We start from the raw sequence: 19,033 nt of genomic DNA, 5'->3' as shown, positions 1-19,033 counted from the left end.
TCTTTCCCTGTCCACACTTACTTACAAACACTGAGTGTCTCTTTTGTCTTAATCAGTATTTTAGGGGCTAGGAAAATGCAAATATTTAAGATGGGGTTCTTGAAGAGTTTATAGGTTTGTAGAGGACACCATTACATTAGAAGAAACGATTATAACATAAGTTGTGTGACATAAGTGGTATCGAATGCCAGACGTGTTCAGAGTACAAAGCTCTGATTTCTGGACGAGGTGCCCGGGCACGTATGTGGAAGCTATGGATTCAAGTCAGGCTTTGATGGTGGGGGGTCTGATTTCAATAGCTGGAGATAAGAGGTCAGGTCAATGCAGACTGATGGAACAGACTATGGACCACTTTGGCTGAAGAACCAATGTTTTATAAGAAAAGAATTAGAGATTGAGCTGGAAAGGAAGTTTGGCATCAGACTGAAGACAGGGAAAAGGCAATTGAAGAACATATTAAAATTAGGTAGCCATGTCAGCAGGTGCAAGTGACAGGTATTATGCATGTTTTCATTAAATACAGATGGGAGTCAGAAAGTCTCTGCTGGTTGTATCAATAAAAACTGCTCTTGACTGAAAAATTAAAGACTTAAATGCTAAAAAATATCACTGTAGAAGAGGATCATTCTACTTAGGGGCTTCAAGCACACAGTTGTTTCCCCAGAGGCAATCTCGACTATTCGATATATGTATATTGCTTTTGCTTTCAAAACTGATGCAGACGGGGGGCAGAACTGACTGCAAATGGGCATGAGAAATCTCTTGGAGATGATGGAAACGTTCTTCAACTGGATTGTGGTGATGGTTGCATAATTTTATAAATTTACTAAATAGCACTGAATCATATATAAAATAAAATAAAATTTTAAAGCAAAAAGAAAAAAAAGAAGAAGAAAACAAAAACCCATGCGACAGAGAGAAATGGTTACCTGTATATACTGGACATGTCCTTCACCATTAGTCTCCACAGGTACTTGTACAGATAGGACAGTGAGGTGAAAGCCCATTCTAACAACTCCGTGTCTTGAGTCTCCAGGATTGAAGTGATAGTCAGGAAAAAATCCTGAAAATGGGGATAGAAGTCCGTCTGCAGATCTCGTGCCAACTGTACAACTAAACTGGATGAAAAAAATAAGGAGAGGTAACTGATTCTGATACATGTAGATCAAAAACCAAATACTACAAATCTGTTTCACAAATGATAACCTATCGCCTATGATGAAAGGATTAATTAAAAGCTACTAAACCAAGCCTCAAGAGAGGTATAAAATTTTTCACGTTTTAAGAGTTGAGCAAAGAAATCAGGCTAGAGCTTGTACCTTCCATCACAAGTTACAGTCAATCATTCCTATAGTGTCAAAGAAAAATCAGGTTCTTATAAAAGTATAAAAAGCAAAAAAGTATACCCCTAAGATTCTGCTTTACAGTAATGTACTAATATTTTCATCTAGCAAAAAAAGGTAAATTCTTGTTTCTAAATTACAAACACCAGATCTAAAGCATATGTAGCTATAAAACAACCTGTCTTAAAATTCAGATAAATGTTGTTGCCTTTCTTTCCACATGCTACTTACTCCAAAAGGGGTTGATAGGCATAACTGTTCTTGACTTGCAGGTGAGTCTTCAAACTCTGAACTATCTCATTTTGATGATAGACTAGCTGATTGAAAGACTGGCATTTGTCAATAACTTCTTTGTAAAATTTCCCTGGGTGGGGAAAAAAAGAATAAGTTCTGCTTTTCCATCACACCAATATTTAGCTGTTTTGACCATATATAGTACAAATGATGGGTGAATAAAATAGAAACAAAATAGAAAATACCAAAGTGCTCCGTAAGGTTCAGTTCTCTCCACTTCAGTAGACCCTCAAAAAAGTAGGTTTCAACTTCCTGCCAAGATTAAAGCAGCCCATTAATCAGACAACTCAAAGAAAAACTATAATCAAAGTAAATAAGAATAATGATATATTAATACGTTAAGACAGTGATGATAGTCAAGAGTTGAAAAACTTGTCTTAGTTTTTTTTTAAACAGGGCATTAACTAACACCTAAAAAAGCAATCAGGTGTAAAATATGGGCAGAAGATTTAAAACTAAGTAATAGTCACACTAAAAAAAATTTTTTTTTCTGTTTTTCACAATTTTACGCCAAGAAAAATGTGGACTCTTACAGTTCTTTCATTCTGCTTTTGGAAATATGAATTGCTACAACCTTATAGAGAGTAATCTGGCATTTCTATTAACATTAAAAACAGGTATGTCCTTTGATCCAGCAATTCCCTTTTTGGAGATATTTCTTATAAAATGTGTAAATATACAAGTATAAAGACATTCATTCAGCTTTATTGTAGTGGGCGGGAAACATAAAAAAGCCTAAATATCCAACAAAAGGAAAATGGTTGGTATACATATTATGATCTGTACATAATAAGGTATATTATGTGGCTATTAAAAAGAATTATATCTATTATTAAATTAGAAGGATGTTGATAGTATACTTTCAAAGTGAGAAAAGCAAGTTTCATAGTGAAGTATATGGTAGGAACCAATTTTTCTTTAAAAAAAAAAAAAAAGACCTCTGTAAGTGTTTGCACATATTTATATGAGAGAAAAGTTCTTACTTAGATGACTACCGAATCATCACAACTGGTTACCCTGACTCCAGAGCAACTGGTTGTTCTTTCCTCCACACTAAAGCCAGAGAGATCTGAAATTTACAACTGATCATGTCACACATTCCCCTGCCTTATAATCCTAGAATGACTTCCCATAGCTTCAGGATAAATCCAAACTTAGCTTGACATATGAAGCCCTTCATGGTCCTTGATTATCTCTTCAGCTTTATCTCTCACCAGCTACCCCTTTCGCCCATCTGCAGTCACCATCAACATAAACAAACAGCCCACATGCAATTATAAGCATACTGAAATGCTTTGGAGTTTCTTGAATGTGACATGCTCTCTTTAGCCTCTGTTCCTTTATAAAGGCTTCTTCCTCAGCCTGAAACAGCCTTTCCTGTTCTCTTTGTCATGCTAAAACCTATACAAACAAGACTCAATTCAGGTATCACCTAGTCCACTTCACCTTTTTTGATACCTCACCTTACACCCTCACAGAATCTAGGTTAGGATCACTTCACGGTGAGTTCCCAAAGCATTATGTGCCTCCCTAGATAACATAATTAACACACTGAATTCATATTGGAGACAAGGCATTCAAAGAGATAGTGAGTGGAGTCTGACTACACTCAAGTGAAAATTAGTAAAAACTGACATTGAATCCCTAATTTAAAGGCATATTATACAGGACCTTAAAAGGCTGGCAAGGAAATAATGACTTGATGCAGCAAAAACAAGATTTTTGAGTAGAGGTGTGACTGAGTTACAGCATGGTTAGACCTGGAAAAAATTATGTGGTTTAGCTCCCCCATGTTTTTTAATAAAGGAGGAAACTGAGCCCCAGGAAAGTGACTTGCTCAAAACCTCTTTAAAATTGTAGTTTCAGGAATATGGATCTGTAGCAGTGCTCGGAATGCACATGGGAAGGGAGTGGCTAGAATCAGAAGCCACCTGAGAATCAAGTAAATTTTCTAACACCACATCACCCAATAGAACTTTCAGCAATGATGAAAAATGTTCCATATCTGCACTTGGTCAGTATGGTAGCAGCTAGCCACATATGGCTACTGAGCATTAGAATTTTTAATTTACTTTACTTTAAATCTAATTTGTTATGTGTGGCTACTGTTTGAGACAGCACAGGTCTAATGCATTTCATGTTCATAAAAGAATGGCTTGAAAAACAATTCACTTCAAAGAGAATCTAAAAAACCAGTTACGAATACTTGAAGATCAGCTCATTTAATATTCTCTTACCTCATCATAGCTTGCAGTTCTATCAATCCGGTGAATAATATCGATATTCACATTTCCCAATCGTTCAGCAAACGTAAGAAACTGTGGGGGAGAAGTATATTTACAACACATCCACATTTTATACTTATCATATCTTGAATATCTGTTTGAGTGCTGTATAACAATCATATGTGGACAATTTCCTTGTGGAAGTATAAAGTTTAAAGGTTCAATGTGCCTCCTTATGTTCTATCATTAGAAATAATGTTATGCTTCACTTTCAATTTCAGAGTTGTATTTTCAATCAATCATAAAATGTATAACTGAGTTTTACAACTAGAAGTAGACATCACTGAAAAAATCACGAAAGATAACTTTAAAAACAAACTGAAAGACAAATGCACTGCACTACTGTACGAAGATAATGAAATATTTCTATGGATATATTTGCAAAATGTCATTTCCAACAAAATTTCCATGCTAGACTGGTGGATTGACCTAGGTAAAAGCTAGCAACGTGGCCTCGCCAGATCTACTGCTAGGTTTCATACCCTGCTGCAAGTACAGGATCTGGCTAAATCGTGGCAACAACAGTGTTTTTAAACATATACAGACCTACGGCTGTAGAGTAACAAAGAAACCCTCAAGGAGCAAACCGGGAAAGTGGTGTAGTAGCCAGTAGCTGGAAATCACTCACCTCCTCCCACCGGCCCGCCCACCATTCGGTCTTAAAGGATAAAAGAGCAGGAAAGAATTCCTAAGCAGTTAGTTTGTGACACTGAATTTAACTCTGGCCTGAAGAGAAGTCTCAGCCAGGCCAGACGCCACAAAACATGGGCGAAACCTGCAGGTGAAGCTTCCTTCCCCATCCCATATTTACTACACCCGGAGAGAGAGAGGCTCTTTTGCTAGAGCCTCCGGACAAATGACTTTCGCTCGGCCCAGAGCACTGTAACCCGGGGAGCTCCGCTGAGAACTAATCCCACGGCCAAGTTTCTTCACTCACCCGGTAAGTGTTCTCGATCTTGTGGGAAACTGGCTTTGGCTTCATGGCTGCAGAGGGGCGGCGGCCCGCGAGGATCTCGAGAAGGGTTGAAGGGATGCTATTGACTGTAGACAATAGAGTCTCCCTTCTCGAGAAGGGAAACTGGCTCCCACACTTGCACTCCCACGTACTCAGATTCTTTCTCACGTGCGGCTTGAGCCCCTGGGCGCCGCCATGTTGGAGACGGGTAGCCGGCTCAGAGGGTCACGTGGGCGGAAGAAGCGGACGGAGCAGGCGCGCCCGCCCCCTGCAGCCGGCTGGAGACTGGGAGGCTCTGGCTGAGTGGGTATGTGGGAGCGGAGTTTTTTGAACTCTCTTCAGTAAAGGTTTATAAGAAAAATGTGTATTTTTATCATAAAAGGAAACATGCCTGTCATCATTAATAGCCAACAACTACTACCTCTCACTATGTATACTGCACCAGGCAAAGATCTTTACATTCATAATTTCACAGTAAAGCGCACTGTGAACGTTGCATGACTACAGATGAGGTACATATTTCTAAGTCCCTTTGGCATACGGAGAAAGCAAGGATGTGCAGCCGGTAAGTGGCAGTCTGGCAGAGGTCACTGAGTTCCAACGTCTGATATTCGTTTTTTTTAACATCTTTATTGGAGTATAATTGCTTTACAATGGTGTGTTAGTTTCTGCTTTATAACAAAGTGAATCAGTTATACATATACATATGTTCCCATATCTCTTCCCTCTTGCGCCTCCCTCCCTCCCACCCTCCCTATCCCACCCCTGCAATGTCTGATATTCTTAACCACTATTTTTCCATTTAAAATTGGAAAGGACTTTTAAAGAAAGCTCATGGTTTCATGCACAACCAGTTAACGTTTTGGTATTTTCCTACCATTCTTATGTCCTGTTGTTAAACGTAATTATACAAACAGGTGTGTGTGTGTGTGTGTGTGTGTGTGTGTGTGTGTGTGTGTGTGTATGTTTTTTCACTTACTCATTAAATATTTCTTGACAGTCTGCTATGGGCCATGCTCTGTTCTGTAAGCTGAAAAGAGACTGATAATATTAATAATAATTTTGTTTGGAAATGTTTAGTCTGAGGTGCTTACATCTTAGATAGCCAAGAAGAGATATTTAGTAGACAAATTGAATATATTCCTGCCTAGAGCTCAGTGTAGAGGTCAGGGCTGGAGGTGTGAATTAAATACACTTTACAGAAAGTGTGAAGTTATTTAAAGCCATGGAACTGGATGAGATGTTTTAGGGAGGGAGTGATGAAAAGGAGAACAAAGAGAAGAGGACCCAAGTTGAACGCTGGAATGCTCCACCATTTAGCAGTGACCAGAAAGGTGACTGGGAAAGAGAGCCAGTGAGGTAGAAACAGACTAGTCCTGGCCTGGAAGCAGAGCCAGTGGCCAACGATAGTGAAAATTGAGAGAGAAGTAGCTGCTGAACCTGACAAGGTGATGGTCACTGATGACCTTGACAAGTATGGTCCAGTGTAGAGGAAAGGAAGCAAAGTATGTATGGATTGAGGAAGGAATCAGGTGAAGAATTAAAGTAGATAAAACACTTTCGTATTGTTATTGGCATTACAACATCAATGTTTTTATGTTGTCACAGGGTTGCTGTAAATATTTTTAACGGATTCATAGCATTTATGGATATTATTTTTTAATAGTAAAATATAGAAGTGCCCAATGTTTGACTGGCTTCCAGTAAGCTAATTGGCTTTTTTATTTTTTTCTTTAGGTGGTTCTTCACCTTGTTGGGTCACAGAGCCTTCAAGGAGTCTAAGAAAGCTGTAGACCTTCTCTTCAGAAAAATACTAATAAGCTCATTCACACTAAAATGTATAGATGATTTCAAAGAGAAGTCTGCAGTTACCTGAGGGTAAGAGCCCCTACTCTAAGCAATGTTCCCAACCTATTGCTAAAATTACCCCCAGATAATTGTGTCCTTTTGCTTCTCTGTCATTTATTTTTGCTAATGGAGTTAATGGGACAATAAGGAGTAGAGAGAAACATGAAAATCAAAAAACTGACACAAGTTATATATTGCATTGTTACTCATTATATGATCTGTATAATACTGACAGCTCTGGTTGAACAATTTATCAATACAACATGGTGGTTAAGAGCATAGATGCTAGAACCAGATTGCCTGGGTTTGAATCCTACCTCTGCCATTTATTATTGGTCTAGTCTTGGGGAAGTTACTTACCCTCTCTGAGCCTCAATTCCTTTTATGTAAAATGGAGCTAATGAAAGCACCTACCTTATAGGGCGTTGTTGTGCAGAGTAAAGAAGCTAATGGATGAAAGGTGCCAGGTACCATAACTGCACAACCTTTGACAAGTTACCTAACCTTTCTGAGACCCAACTTCCTGATCTATTAAAAGGAAGTGATAATAATACCAGTTTTTCAAGGAATTTTATTGGCACACAGAGAATGGTATAAATGTTTGCTGAATGGATAACTAGTCTACTGTCTGGCTACCTGACAAGTTCCTTAAGGGCAGAAACCATGTACTTTTTCAACTTTGTATCACCAGTGTATCCCGTGAACTTAAGAGTTTAATGAATGTTTGTTGAATTAACAAAGCATACAGTACTTTGTTTAACCCTGACAAACTCAAGACTAATGTAACTCCTGCACTGGATGCGGGTTGTGCCACAGGATTTTTAAGGTTTCTCCCAAAGCTGTTTCTGAGGTTCTGTGGAATATCCAAAGCAGCCATGAAAAACACCACTGTTTACTTATGAATCTTCTTGCCCCCCAGCTTTTGCCCTCCATGCCAAGCCCTTAAATACCCCTTGCAATCCTCTGTTTCTTTTTACCGCAATGGTTCTGCCTGCCCCATCCATTCCAGCTAGTTCACTTAGACACATAATTCTTTCGTTCCTTCCTTCTTAAGCTTGATTGGGAAGTTTTGCTTTTTAATCTTTGTTTCCTTAGTGCACACTCTAATTTAAAGCCCAAGGGACTACAAGAACACATGAGAAGTTTGCCTAGCCTAGACATGGAAGGCTTCTAGCTGGAGGTGACATCTAAGCTGAGATCTGGAAGATGGATAGAAGAAAACCAGGCAAGGGAGGAACATGGACACAAATGGTGTTATCTAGGTAGAGGGAACAAGGGAAGGAGCAGTATATGCAAGGGTTCAAAGTAGTCAAATACAAATTTGTGGGGTTTTTTTGTTTGTTTGTTTGTTTGTTTGTTTGCGGTACGCGGGTCTCTCACTGTTGTGGCCTCTCCCACTGTGGAGCACAGGCTCCGGACATGCAGGCTCAGCGGCCATGGCTCACGGGCCCAGCCGCTCCGTGGCATGTGGGATCTTCCCGGACCGGGGCACAAACCCGCGTCCCCTGCATTGGCAGGCGGACTCTCAACTACTGTGCCACCAGGGAAGCCCAGTTTGGTTGTTTTCAGCTCTTAATCCAAAGCCACATCCTCTCAAGTTAGCACTGGGCATTGGTATCACCCTTAGTATCCTTGGGCTAATAAAAAGTAAAACAAAGAACAGGGTGAAACTCAGAGGTAGGGAGAGCCTCAGTTTTCTTAACTGTAAAGTGGGGACAACAGTAATCCAAGGCTCTTGAAAGATTAGTAAGATTTTGTACGTGATGTCAGGAAGGGGGCAGGTCTGCATGGTGGGGCTCAAAAGATGCAATATATCAAACGGGAAATGGTTCTGACTCAGAACAAGGGACCAAGGAAGTGAGATCTCAAACCGATAGAGGGGAGTGAAGGGAAAAGAAGAAAGCGTGGCCAAGGAAGATATTTTAGTAACTCTTAATTACGGTAGTTAAGAGAAGCTGACCCAAAGATCTTGTGAGAACTATGTTCACTGTTGTGTATAAATCGGGAGGCAGCAAGAGCATGGAGTTTGGATTCAGAATAACATTTGGATCCCAATTCTAGGATTTTCCATGTATTAGCTGATAATTGGGCCAGTGACTTAATCTCTCAGCCTCAGTTTCCTCACCTTTAAGTAATAACCAAGTCTGCCTTTTTACTTGCTGGTTAGTAAGGAGATCCTTTGACATAAAGCAGGTCAAAGTCTCTTGCAACTTATACATGCCTATATGAACAGTCTTTCTTATTTTTATTGTTTCTTTTTCAACCATATGACCGCTTTTTAGCACTGAGACCATTGAGCTTCTATTCTCCTTTCCTGATTTATGCCTCAGGCATCAGAGACATTAGACCAGAAATTGCAAAGTGGTAGGCTTCACCAGCCCAGTGTAGCACACAGATATATTTTGCTCACCAAAAATGTTCTTGAAATATTTTAATTTGTAAAAAATCTGGAGATTTCAAGTGAAAATCCAGATTTCTAGCTTCTCTTGAAAAATTAAAAAAATCCACAACACTGGGCCCACATTTGGAAGAGCAGCAATCAGTCCCTGTAGTCCAAGCCCTGACCCCCTCGCTGGTTTATGTCTGAGGTACCCACCTGGCCCCCTTAGGCATTTCATTTTGCAGCATCTGCTCAAGAAGACGGCTGTTGTTGTCTTCGGTTTTAAATATGTCTCTTCCAGAGAGCAGATCATTGACGCTGCTGCCATTTTTACTATTTAATACAGTGAGTGACTCAGCATTTTACAGGGGAGCTGGTGCAGTTTTTTTCCGTCGGTGTTAAAATATTGGAACACCCTTCCCCACCTCCTGAAACACACATACAGACAAGCACACACGCTACTGCCTTCTGTGTTCAGCTTGTTTTCCTTCCCCACTTTTACTCACCGTTGGCGTTTCTGTCGTGAACTTTAAATTCCTTATTTTCTTTTAAGAGATGTCAGAGGATAACCTAAATTAACCTGCTTTTTGAACAATTTAAACACCTACATATTTTTACATACCCACTTTCATGATTTCTACTCTTTTTTTTTTTTATCCTTAACTTGACATCTTCTGTAGGAAGGATAAGGGTCTCACAGTTTGGATTAATCTCCCCTTCTCCATTTTCCACCCTCCCCTTGGTTATATCTTTGCATCCGAATTGGCTTTTGTCCTGTTACATCTTAGTTGCTTCTTTGAAGGAGAGGAGAGCTTGGACTCTGCTGCCAGGTGTCCCAGGCTCACACCCTTGTCACTGCTATGTGAACCTCAGTTTACTCACCACCAAATTAGGCGTAATACTGGTGCCCCTCATGGAGCTGTTCTGAAGAGTCACTAACCTAATACTTTGGTTATCAAAGTGTGGTCCCCAAGCAGCAGCAGCATCCAATGGGAACTTGTTAGACATGTGAATTCTCAGGCTTCACCCCAAGCTTGTTGAATCAGAAACTCTGGGGATGGGGCCCAGTAATCTGTACTTTCACAAGCCTTCCAGGTGATTCTGCTGCAGGCTCAAGTTTGGGAATCACTGACCTCCTGTATGTTAAAGCACGTAGAACGTTGTCTGGCACATTCCATGTGTTTACTATTATTACTGTTTCGTCTTTTATAAGTATTTGCTATTATCATTATTTTGTTCTCCTATCCACATTTGCAAGGTAGGTTGTATTATCCTCACTTTAAAGAGAAGGGATCTGAAGTTCGGAGAACTTCTAAGTGGTGGAAGGACTTGAATTCAGGTCTTCCAGCTTCAGTTTGCCTTTTTGCCACCCCACAGCTTAAGAGTGTGAACTAGAAGGGCCAGGTTTAGAGAAATAAATGCTTGGATGTTACGGTAGACATTTGTTGATTTCTTGACAGTGTTTGTTCTCTCTTCCTCTGGAAGCAGCATCCTTATTTTCCTTTGAGGAATCACTCTTCCCTCATTCTTAGTGTCTGAAGTTCAGACTAGACACCTAGGAAGGCCTGTGTCCTAAGTTGTATTTCTTTGGCCAACTAACTGGTTCAGAGGTAAGCATGTGTCCCAAGCTGGGCCAGGGACCCTATCTGGAAGTTTTGTGAGAGCTATTGGGAAAGAGATGCTTCTTTTTCTTGAATTTTTGCAAGATGATAGGAGCCTGAAGCTGTTGGTGGCTATTGTGTCACTTCATGGAGAGGTCTGCCTGTGATTGAACTCTGTGCAAAGTAGATGACAGACAGGGAGGGAGAGAGATTGATTGAGATGAGCTTATGTGAGCCAATGGATCCATCCACCCAGTCCTTGGACTTTTCAGTCACCTTAGTTCACTAATTCCACTTTTGTATGCTTAAGCCAATTTTAATTGGGTTCTGTCACTTTCATCCAAAATAATACTTATACAGCTGACTTAAAATTTTTGTGTTGGGGCTTTCCTAGTGGTGCAATGGTTAAGAATCCACCTGCCAATGAAGGGGATACGGGTTTGAGCCCTGGTCCAGGAAGATCCACATGCCACGGAGCAACTGGGCCCGTGCACCACAACTACTGAGCCTGCGCTCTAGAACCCGTGATCCACAACTACTGAAGCCCGTGTGCCTAGAGCCCATGCTCTGCAACAAGAGAAGCCACCTCCATGAGAAGTCCGCTCACCGCAACGAAGAGTAGCCCCTGCTCGCCACAACTAGAGAAAGCCCGTGCACAGCAATGAAGACCCAACGCAGCCAAAAGTAAATAAAATTAAAAATAAATAAATTTATAAAAAATAAAATAAAATTTTTGTGTTGCTGATAAACAAGACTGGAAACTTAAGCCTTCCTCTCAACATAAACATTTATATGGTGAATAAGAGTCAAAAGAATCAAAGACAAAATCTTGATAATAGGAGTCAATGTGATGGATTGGAAAGAATACCAGGCCAGGAGTTATAAAACCTGGGTTCTAATCCTAGGAGGTTCACTCAGCTGTGTGACTTTGTAAAATTAACCCTAAACCGAAGGAAGTAATGTACACATATATGCTTTGAATATTGCATTATGTGAAGTCAAGTAGTTACAAGTTGCTCCCAAAACTTCTTATGTATATACAGTGGTATGTTTTCAGTATCAGTTGGGGAGGCCGAGAAGGGGACGCTTCTCAGTTTCTTATATATCACTCTTTGATCTGGGTGATAGAATCCCTTTAAGGATACACTTAAAAATACATCTTAAGGGCTTCTCTCGTGGTACAGTGGTTAAGAATCCACCTGCCAATGCAGGGGATATGGGTTCGAGCCCTGGTCCGGAAAGATCCCACATGCCATGGAGCAGCTAAGCCCGTGCACCACAACTACTGAGACTGCGCTTTATAGCCTGTGAACCACAGCCGCTGAGCCCGTGTGCCACAATTACTGAAGTCCATGCACCTACGGCTCATGCTCCGCAATAAGAGAAGCCACCGCAATGAGAAGTCTGCGCACCACAACGAAGAGTAGCCCCCACTGGCCGCAACTAGAGAAAGCCTGCATGCAGCAATGAAGACCCAACGCAGCCAAAAATAAAAATAAAACAAAATAAATAAATTTATTTAAAAAAATACATCTTAAGAGAATGGAAAGAAGCCACAGACTGGGAAAGATACTTGCAAAACACATATCTGATAAAAGATGTGTATCCAAAACGTGCAAAGAACTCTTAAAATTCAACAATAAAAAGAACTCAATTTAAAAGGGCAAAAGATCTGAACAGACACCTCACCAAAGAGGATATACAGATGGCAAATGAGCATGTGAAAGATGCTCAACATAGTATGTCATTAGAGAGTTGCAAATTGAAAACCATTAAGATACCACTACATACATGTTAGAATGACTAAGCTCTAAAATACTGACAACACTAAATGCTGGAGAGGATGTGGAACAACAGGAACTCTCATTCATTGCTGGTGGGAATGCAAAATGGTACAGCCACTTTGGAAGACAGTTACCTATTTCTCATAAAGCAAAACATTGGCTTATCATATGAGCCATCCGTCACTCTCCTAGGTATTTATCTAAATGAATTGAAAACTTATGTCCACACAAAAACCTGCACATGGATGTTTATAACAGCTTTACTCATAATTGCCAAAACTTGGAAGCAACCAGGATGTCCTTCAATAGGTGAATGGATAAACTATGGTCCATCCATACAATAGAATATTATTCATTGATAAAATGAAATGAATCTGAAAAAGAATGGATGTATGTATATGTATAACTGAACCACTTTGCTGTACACCTGAAACTAACACAATGTTGTAAATCAACTATACCCCGATATAAAATAAAAATTAAATTAAAAAAAGTGAAATGAGCTATCAGGTTTCAGAAAAACATAGAAGAAGCTTAAATGTATATCACTAAGTGAAAGAAGCCCATCTGAAAAAGCTACATACTGTAGACTCCAACTTTATGACATTTTGGAAAAGGCAAAACTATAGAGACAACAAAAAGATCAGTGGTTGCCAGGGGCTGGGAGGGGGGGACAAATAGGTGAAGCACAGGGAGTTTTTAGGGCAGTGAAACTATTCTGTGTGATAGTTTGTGTAATGGTGGATACATGATTTTACGCATTTGTCAGTACTTATAGAGAACAGTACAACACAAAGAGTAAACCCTAATTTAAACACAGACTTTAGTTGTAATAATGTATCAACATTGGTCCATCCATTGTAACAAGTATACCACAGTAATGCAAGATATTAATAATGGGGGAAATTGTATGGGAAGGGGAAGGGGGTATACAGGAATTCACTATACTTTCTGTGCAATTCTTCTGCAAACTTAAAACTGCTCCAAAAATAAAGCCTATTAATTTTTTAAAATTACATTTCCTCCTAACTCCTTCTCCTTGGAAACCCAAAAGTTCTTTGGAGAAGATCATGGCTACTTGAGATGGGATCTAGAAAGACAGCACCCTGCTATTGAATCCTGGGAGCTCCAAGAGGAAGTAGGACCAGAATCTCATTAACACTAGAAACCAAAAAAATTTGGATCTGTGCGATTCAGAGTGAATCAGAAAGAGAAGTGAGTGACTCAGAACACCAGCTAGGAAAAAAAAAAGATTTATTTACATACTCAATGAATTTTTATTGAGCGCCTGCTGTGTGTCAGGCACTGATCTAAAGGCTTAAGAGACAACAGTAAACAAATGAATTCCCTGCCTTCATGGGGCTCATATTCCAGTGTGGGGAAACAAAAAATAAATATGTAAATCTCTAGTAGACCATCAGATGGCAGTAAGTGCTATGGAGATAAATACAGCAGGTAGATAGAGAGTGTGACAGAAAATTATTCCACAGAATTCATTCCCCTTTTCATTTTTTAGAAAAAGAACCCCTATCTCAACCGCTTATACAAGTCAACATCAAAAAAATAAACAACACACACACACACACACACACACACACACACACAGTGGAATATTACTCAGCCATAAAAAAGAATGAAATTTTGCCATCTGCAGCAATATGGATGGACTTGGAGGGCATTATGCTAAGTGAAATAAGTCAGACACAGAAAGACAAATAATGTATCATATCACTTAATAAAAAATACAACAAACTAGCAAATATAACAAAAAAGAAGCAGAATCACAAATATAGAGAACAGACTAGTGGTTACCAGTGAGGAGAGGCAGGGAGAGGTAACATTGGAAGGGGAGTGGTAGGTACAAACAGTTGGGTGTAATATAGGTTACAGGGATGTATTGTACAACACAGGGAATATAGCCAATATTTTGTAATAACTGTAAATGGAGTGTAATCTTTAAAAATTGTGTAAAAATTTTTTTAAAAAAGAGCCCCTATCTCAACTTTTAGCTGGTAACATGACCATGCATTAGAGACTACATTTCCCCCCCACCCTCCCTTTTGCACCTGGATATAGTGTTGTGACCAAGTTCAGTCCAAGGGGATATGAGTGGAAATGTTTTGTGTAACTTTCAGTCGGGTCATTAGCTGAAGGATAAAGCCACTTGCTTTGTACCCTTTCTTTCTCCTTCCAACTGGCTAAGAGATGGCATTGACTGGAGCATCCTTGGAAGCCAAGTGTGGAAGATGACAGAGCCCCCAGCTTTGGACCGCTCAATTCTTGACAGTTACACAAGAGGGAAATAAATGTCTATCTAATATAAGCCTCTTTGGGTTTGGATTTCTTTATTATTGCAGCTTAGCTGGTACTTAATTCAGGGAGCACCAGAGCAAAGTGAGAAGGGTTTGCTATGTTATATAAGGTAATCAGGGAAGCAGAAACGTGAAGGAAGGGAGGGAGGGACCTCTGGAGATGAAGATAATTCAGGCAGAAGGACAGCAAGTGCAAAGGTCCTGAGGCAGGATTGAGCTTCAGTCTGGTCCAGGAATAGCCAGGAGCCCAGCATATCAGGAACACAGCAAGTAGGAGGGGAAGTCAGAGGGTTGGGGAGCAGATCACGTAGGGCTTAATAGACCATACTAGGAAATTGCTGAAACAGCCTCTTAGAAAGAGCTGCTGTGGTCCCAAGGCAAGGACAGTGGACGAAGGTCCATGGAAGAGGACATCACCAGATGCCTTGTGGGACCAGAGAAAGGAAGATTGCTATCCTCTTCTTGGTCATCTGTAAGATGATTTTTGCTTATATTCATGGGAGATTCTAGAGACAAAGACATTGTCATTTCAACATATACTCTTGGATGTGTTCTCTTAAGCAAACACTGTATTTGTAATAAAATACTGTCTGGGCAGATGTGTTTTCCAGAATTTCAGTGGGGATTTAACCTAAGTTATGAGTAATCCTCCACCAAGAATGACCACATCCCAATGCCCAGAAACATCTCTGTCACAAGAGCTATGCAGTCACAACATTATAAGCATTCCCCATTTTACAGACTAGGGAAACCCAGAGAAATCAATTGACTCACTTGAGACGGCACAGTAAATTAACAGCAGAATTGGGAACTAGAATCCAGGTGTACTGACCACCAATTTAATACCCTTTCCATTACAATTAACTTTACTTCAGGCTAGGTATAAAAGGTGATGGTGAATATTAAGTCACAAAACAATCCCTAAGGACGTTTGCACCGGTTTGGTTGGGGTATCCATTATTTGTCAGCAGCAGGTTTTTTTCCCCTAATGATTCTTTGCGCAAAGCAGTGTGGGATGAAAAACTGCGTTGATTGCACACAGATAATCTAGATGGAGGTAATTAGTGTTAATAAGGCCTTTTATTTATAAAGGGCTTGGTGGTTTCTAAAGGATTTAGCACCCGTCAACTCCTCTGATCCTTATGGCATCCCTGAAAGGTAAGCAGGGTAGATATAATTTCTGTCACATTATAGATAAAGTAACCCCAGAGGCAAGAAGTGACTCCGCCGAGGTCATGCACGTTTGATTGATGGTGCCAGACTTTCTTACTCCAGGTTCAAAAGACTTGTTGCCACACGTGTCTGCCCAGATGATTAATAGCTGACACTTTATAGCTCTTACTATGTACCAGATACTAAGTGCTTTGCATATTATGACTCATTTACTCTTTCTACAAGGTAAATTCTATTATTATCCCCATTTACTGATGGGAAAACTGAGACTGAGTTACCCAAAGTCACATAGTTTCATAAAGCAGTCAGAGCTGGAACCCAAATATCCATAGACTGTATCCAGAACATGTGCTTTTGGCCACTGCACTATGCTACCTCTCCAGTTAGGACTTGCAAGCAATTTTACGATTCATGGGCACACATCAAGAGTCTTTGAGATCAAGTTCAGATGCCTCATAGTTCTAATGACTATCCTAAGACCTTCCTTAATGTGTATGGCCACTTGATATTATCCACTTACATGATAGAGAGATATGATCAAGATTTGATTTTTAGACATTCAGCTGGTGGGGTGGAAGAAAATTGTGCATAACAAAACACATGTATTGTATTTGGCATGAATGTTGAAAAGCTTTTACAGGTAACAGTGAACAGCCTGCTGTTCTGCAGAAGAATCAATGCTGAGAAGTCATTGCTTCACTCTCTTTTTCTTTCATTCATTAGTAACATGGAGGAGTATAGAAGACATGCGTAGTTTCCATATATTCTTTTGGTAGCACTACTTTTATTTTCATTTACGGAATCCCCTCTATTTATTCTCAGTGCATGTGGTTTTCATTCCAGCCCACCTCCTATCTCCAGGGTTGGATGCATGATCCAGACCCAGGCCCAGTGTATCTCCCTGAAAAAACAGTGATTGGTTTGGGGATAGGTCTGTGATCCTAGTCAGTCCAGTGAATGTTGTCCCTAGGACTTTTTTTTTTTTTTTTTTTTTGCGGTACGCGGGCCTCTCACTGTTGTGGCCTCTCCTGTTGCGGAGCACAGGGTCCGGACGCGCGGGCTCCAGACACGCAGGCTCAGCAGCCATGGCTCAAGGGCCCAGCTGCTCCGCGGCATGTGGGATCTTACTGGACCAGGGCACGAACCCGTGTGTCCTGCATCGGCAGGCAGACTCTCAACCACTGCGCCACCAGGGAAGCCCGTCCCTAGGACTTTTACTTGAACTGTTGGGAAACAGAAACCCTCTTTCTATTTAATGGTTAAATACAATAGAGCGTAAACTGGAGGCAACTGGTGGCTATCTTGACCTGTGAGGGAATATTTGCATTAGAATGAAGCTAAGACAGATAAAAATAGAATGAAGAGATAGAATCAGGTTCCTAATGACAAATTTGGAGCATCTAAATCTAGCTGTGTCTACCCTTGGACTTTTCAATAATATGAACCAATAAATTCCCTGTGTGTTTAAGCAAATCTGAGTCAGATTTCTCTTGCTTGCAACCTAGATTAATTTTCCTGCTTGATTAATTAATTGTTCTGATTAATACAGGCATAATTCATATGCCAGACTTTCTGCTTTGCCTGAAAGTGAACTGTATCAGTTATCGCCACAATAAAGCTGCATAAAAAACCACCACAGTGGGCTTCCCTGGTGGCGCAGTGCTTGAGAGTCCGCCTGCCGATGCAGGAGACGCGGGTTCGTGCCCCGTTTCGGGAAGATCCCACATGCCGCGGAGCGGCTGGGCCCGTGAGCCATGGCCGCTGAGCCTGCGCGTCCGGAGCCTGTGCTCCGCAAATGGGAGAGTCCACGACAGTGAGAGGCCCGCATAACGCAAGAAAAAAAAAAAACCACCACAGTGACATGCAACAAGTCTATGGCTGGGTGGTTCTGATGTTCTGGGTTTGTCTTGGTTGATCTTGGCTGGGCTTGCTGGCATCTGTGGTTTGGTGACCAAGTGGTTGGGGGCTGGCTAATCTCGTGTGGCCTTGGCTTGGATTACTTGGCTACATAGCTCTGCTTTGTGTGGTCTCTCATCATCCAGCAAGCTAGCCTGAGCTTTTCTCATGGACAGGTAGAGGCCTGAGACAGCCTGGAAGAGTGCAAGACCTAGGCTCAGGACTGTCACACACCACTTTGACCTTATTCTATTTGGCAAAGAAAGTTACAAGAATAGCCCATATTCAGTGGGTGGGGAAATGGTCTCCATCTCTTGATGGGAAGAGCTGCAAGTTCTCATTGCAAAGGGCATAGCTAAAGGCAGGAGTGGAGAATTAGAACCATTTTTGTAATCAGTCCACCACACTCCTCCTTGTTATATTTATAAAACAGTGGTGGTAAAGAGATAAAATAAGCAAATGGATACTGGAAATTACCAGTTGCTTACCAAAGGTAGCACGTTCTTTCAGTGCAGGATATGATGCTTACCTGTCCTTATTTCACCCATTTGACATGTGTGATTTTTCTTTAAGTTGGAAAGAGTTACAGAAACTCTGTTCCAAAAAGAGACTTTGAAGGTCATCTGGCCCAACTGCCACATTTTTCAGAAGAAGAGACCAGACCCTCAAGTTAGGGAACTTTCCCAGGGCCATGCAGAGGTGGATCTGGACCCTTACCTGGTGACAGCAGGCTTTCCATCATCTTGTGCTGTTCCCTTCCCACGCCAAGGCAGTACATGCTTGAACTTTGGAGTCAGTCAGCCTGGGTTCTAGTCCAGGCCTTATCACTTATGAGCTATGAGACTTTTGACAAATTATTTAACCCCTCTCTGGATGATGACAGTAACGCTTATCACATAGGGTTGTTGTGAGGGTTCAATGAGAGAAGGTAAATAAAGCACATAGTAAGTGTTCAATAAATTTTGCCTGTCATTGTTTCTTAAAACACAGCATTTTTCTGTTTGGCTTACTCCTGTCTACGTTTAGTCTGGGTTTAGGAGTTTAGGGGAACTGAACGTATCACAACTCTTAATATTTAGATATCAGGGAGTAAATTAATGTTTTAAAATTATACTAGATTACAATTCCACATTTTCTTTTTTTTTTTTTTTTTTTTTTTTTC

The 19,033-nt window shown here is 40.6% G+C and overlaps 1 protein-coding gene across 1 annotated transcript in view; it reads right to left on the bottom strand.

Annotated features, from left to right (window-relative positions):
- Positions 1-4,904, bottom strand: part of UTP20 (UTP20 small subunit processome component) — a 96,121-nt gene extending 91,217 nt beyond the window's left edge. The window contains 5 exon segments of the mRNA XM_007465345.1: positions 930-1,118; positions 1,575-1,707; positions 1,823-1,889; positions 3,875-3,955; positions 4,860-4,904. Of these exon segments, the coding sequence (XP_007465407.1) occupies positions 930-1,118; positions 1,575-1,707; positions 1,823-1,889; positions 3,875-3,955; positions 4,860-4,904 (515 nt within the window).
- Between the last annotated feature and the right edge of the window lie 14,129 nt (positions 4,905-19,033).

The sequence above is a fragment of the Lipotes vexillifer genome, unplaced genomic scaffold (genome assembly GCF_000442215.2).
Source record: "Lipotes vexillifer unplaced genomic scaffold, Lipotes_vexillifer_v1.1 scaffold141, whole genome shotgun sequence".
Lineage (NCBI taxonomy): Eukaryota > Metazoa > Chordata > Mammalia > Artiodactyla > Lipotidae > Lipotes > Lipotes vexillifer.
The sequence above is the reverse complement of the archived record's forward strand: the minus strand, read 5'-3'. Positions and strand labels throughout refer to the sequence as shown.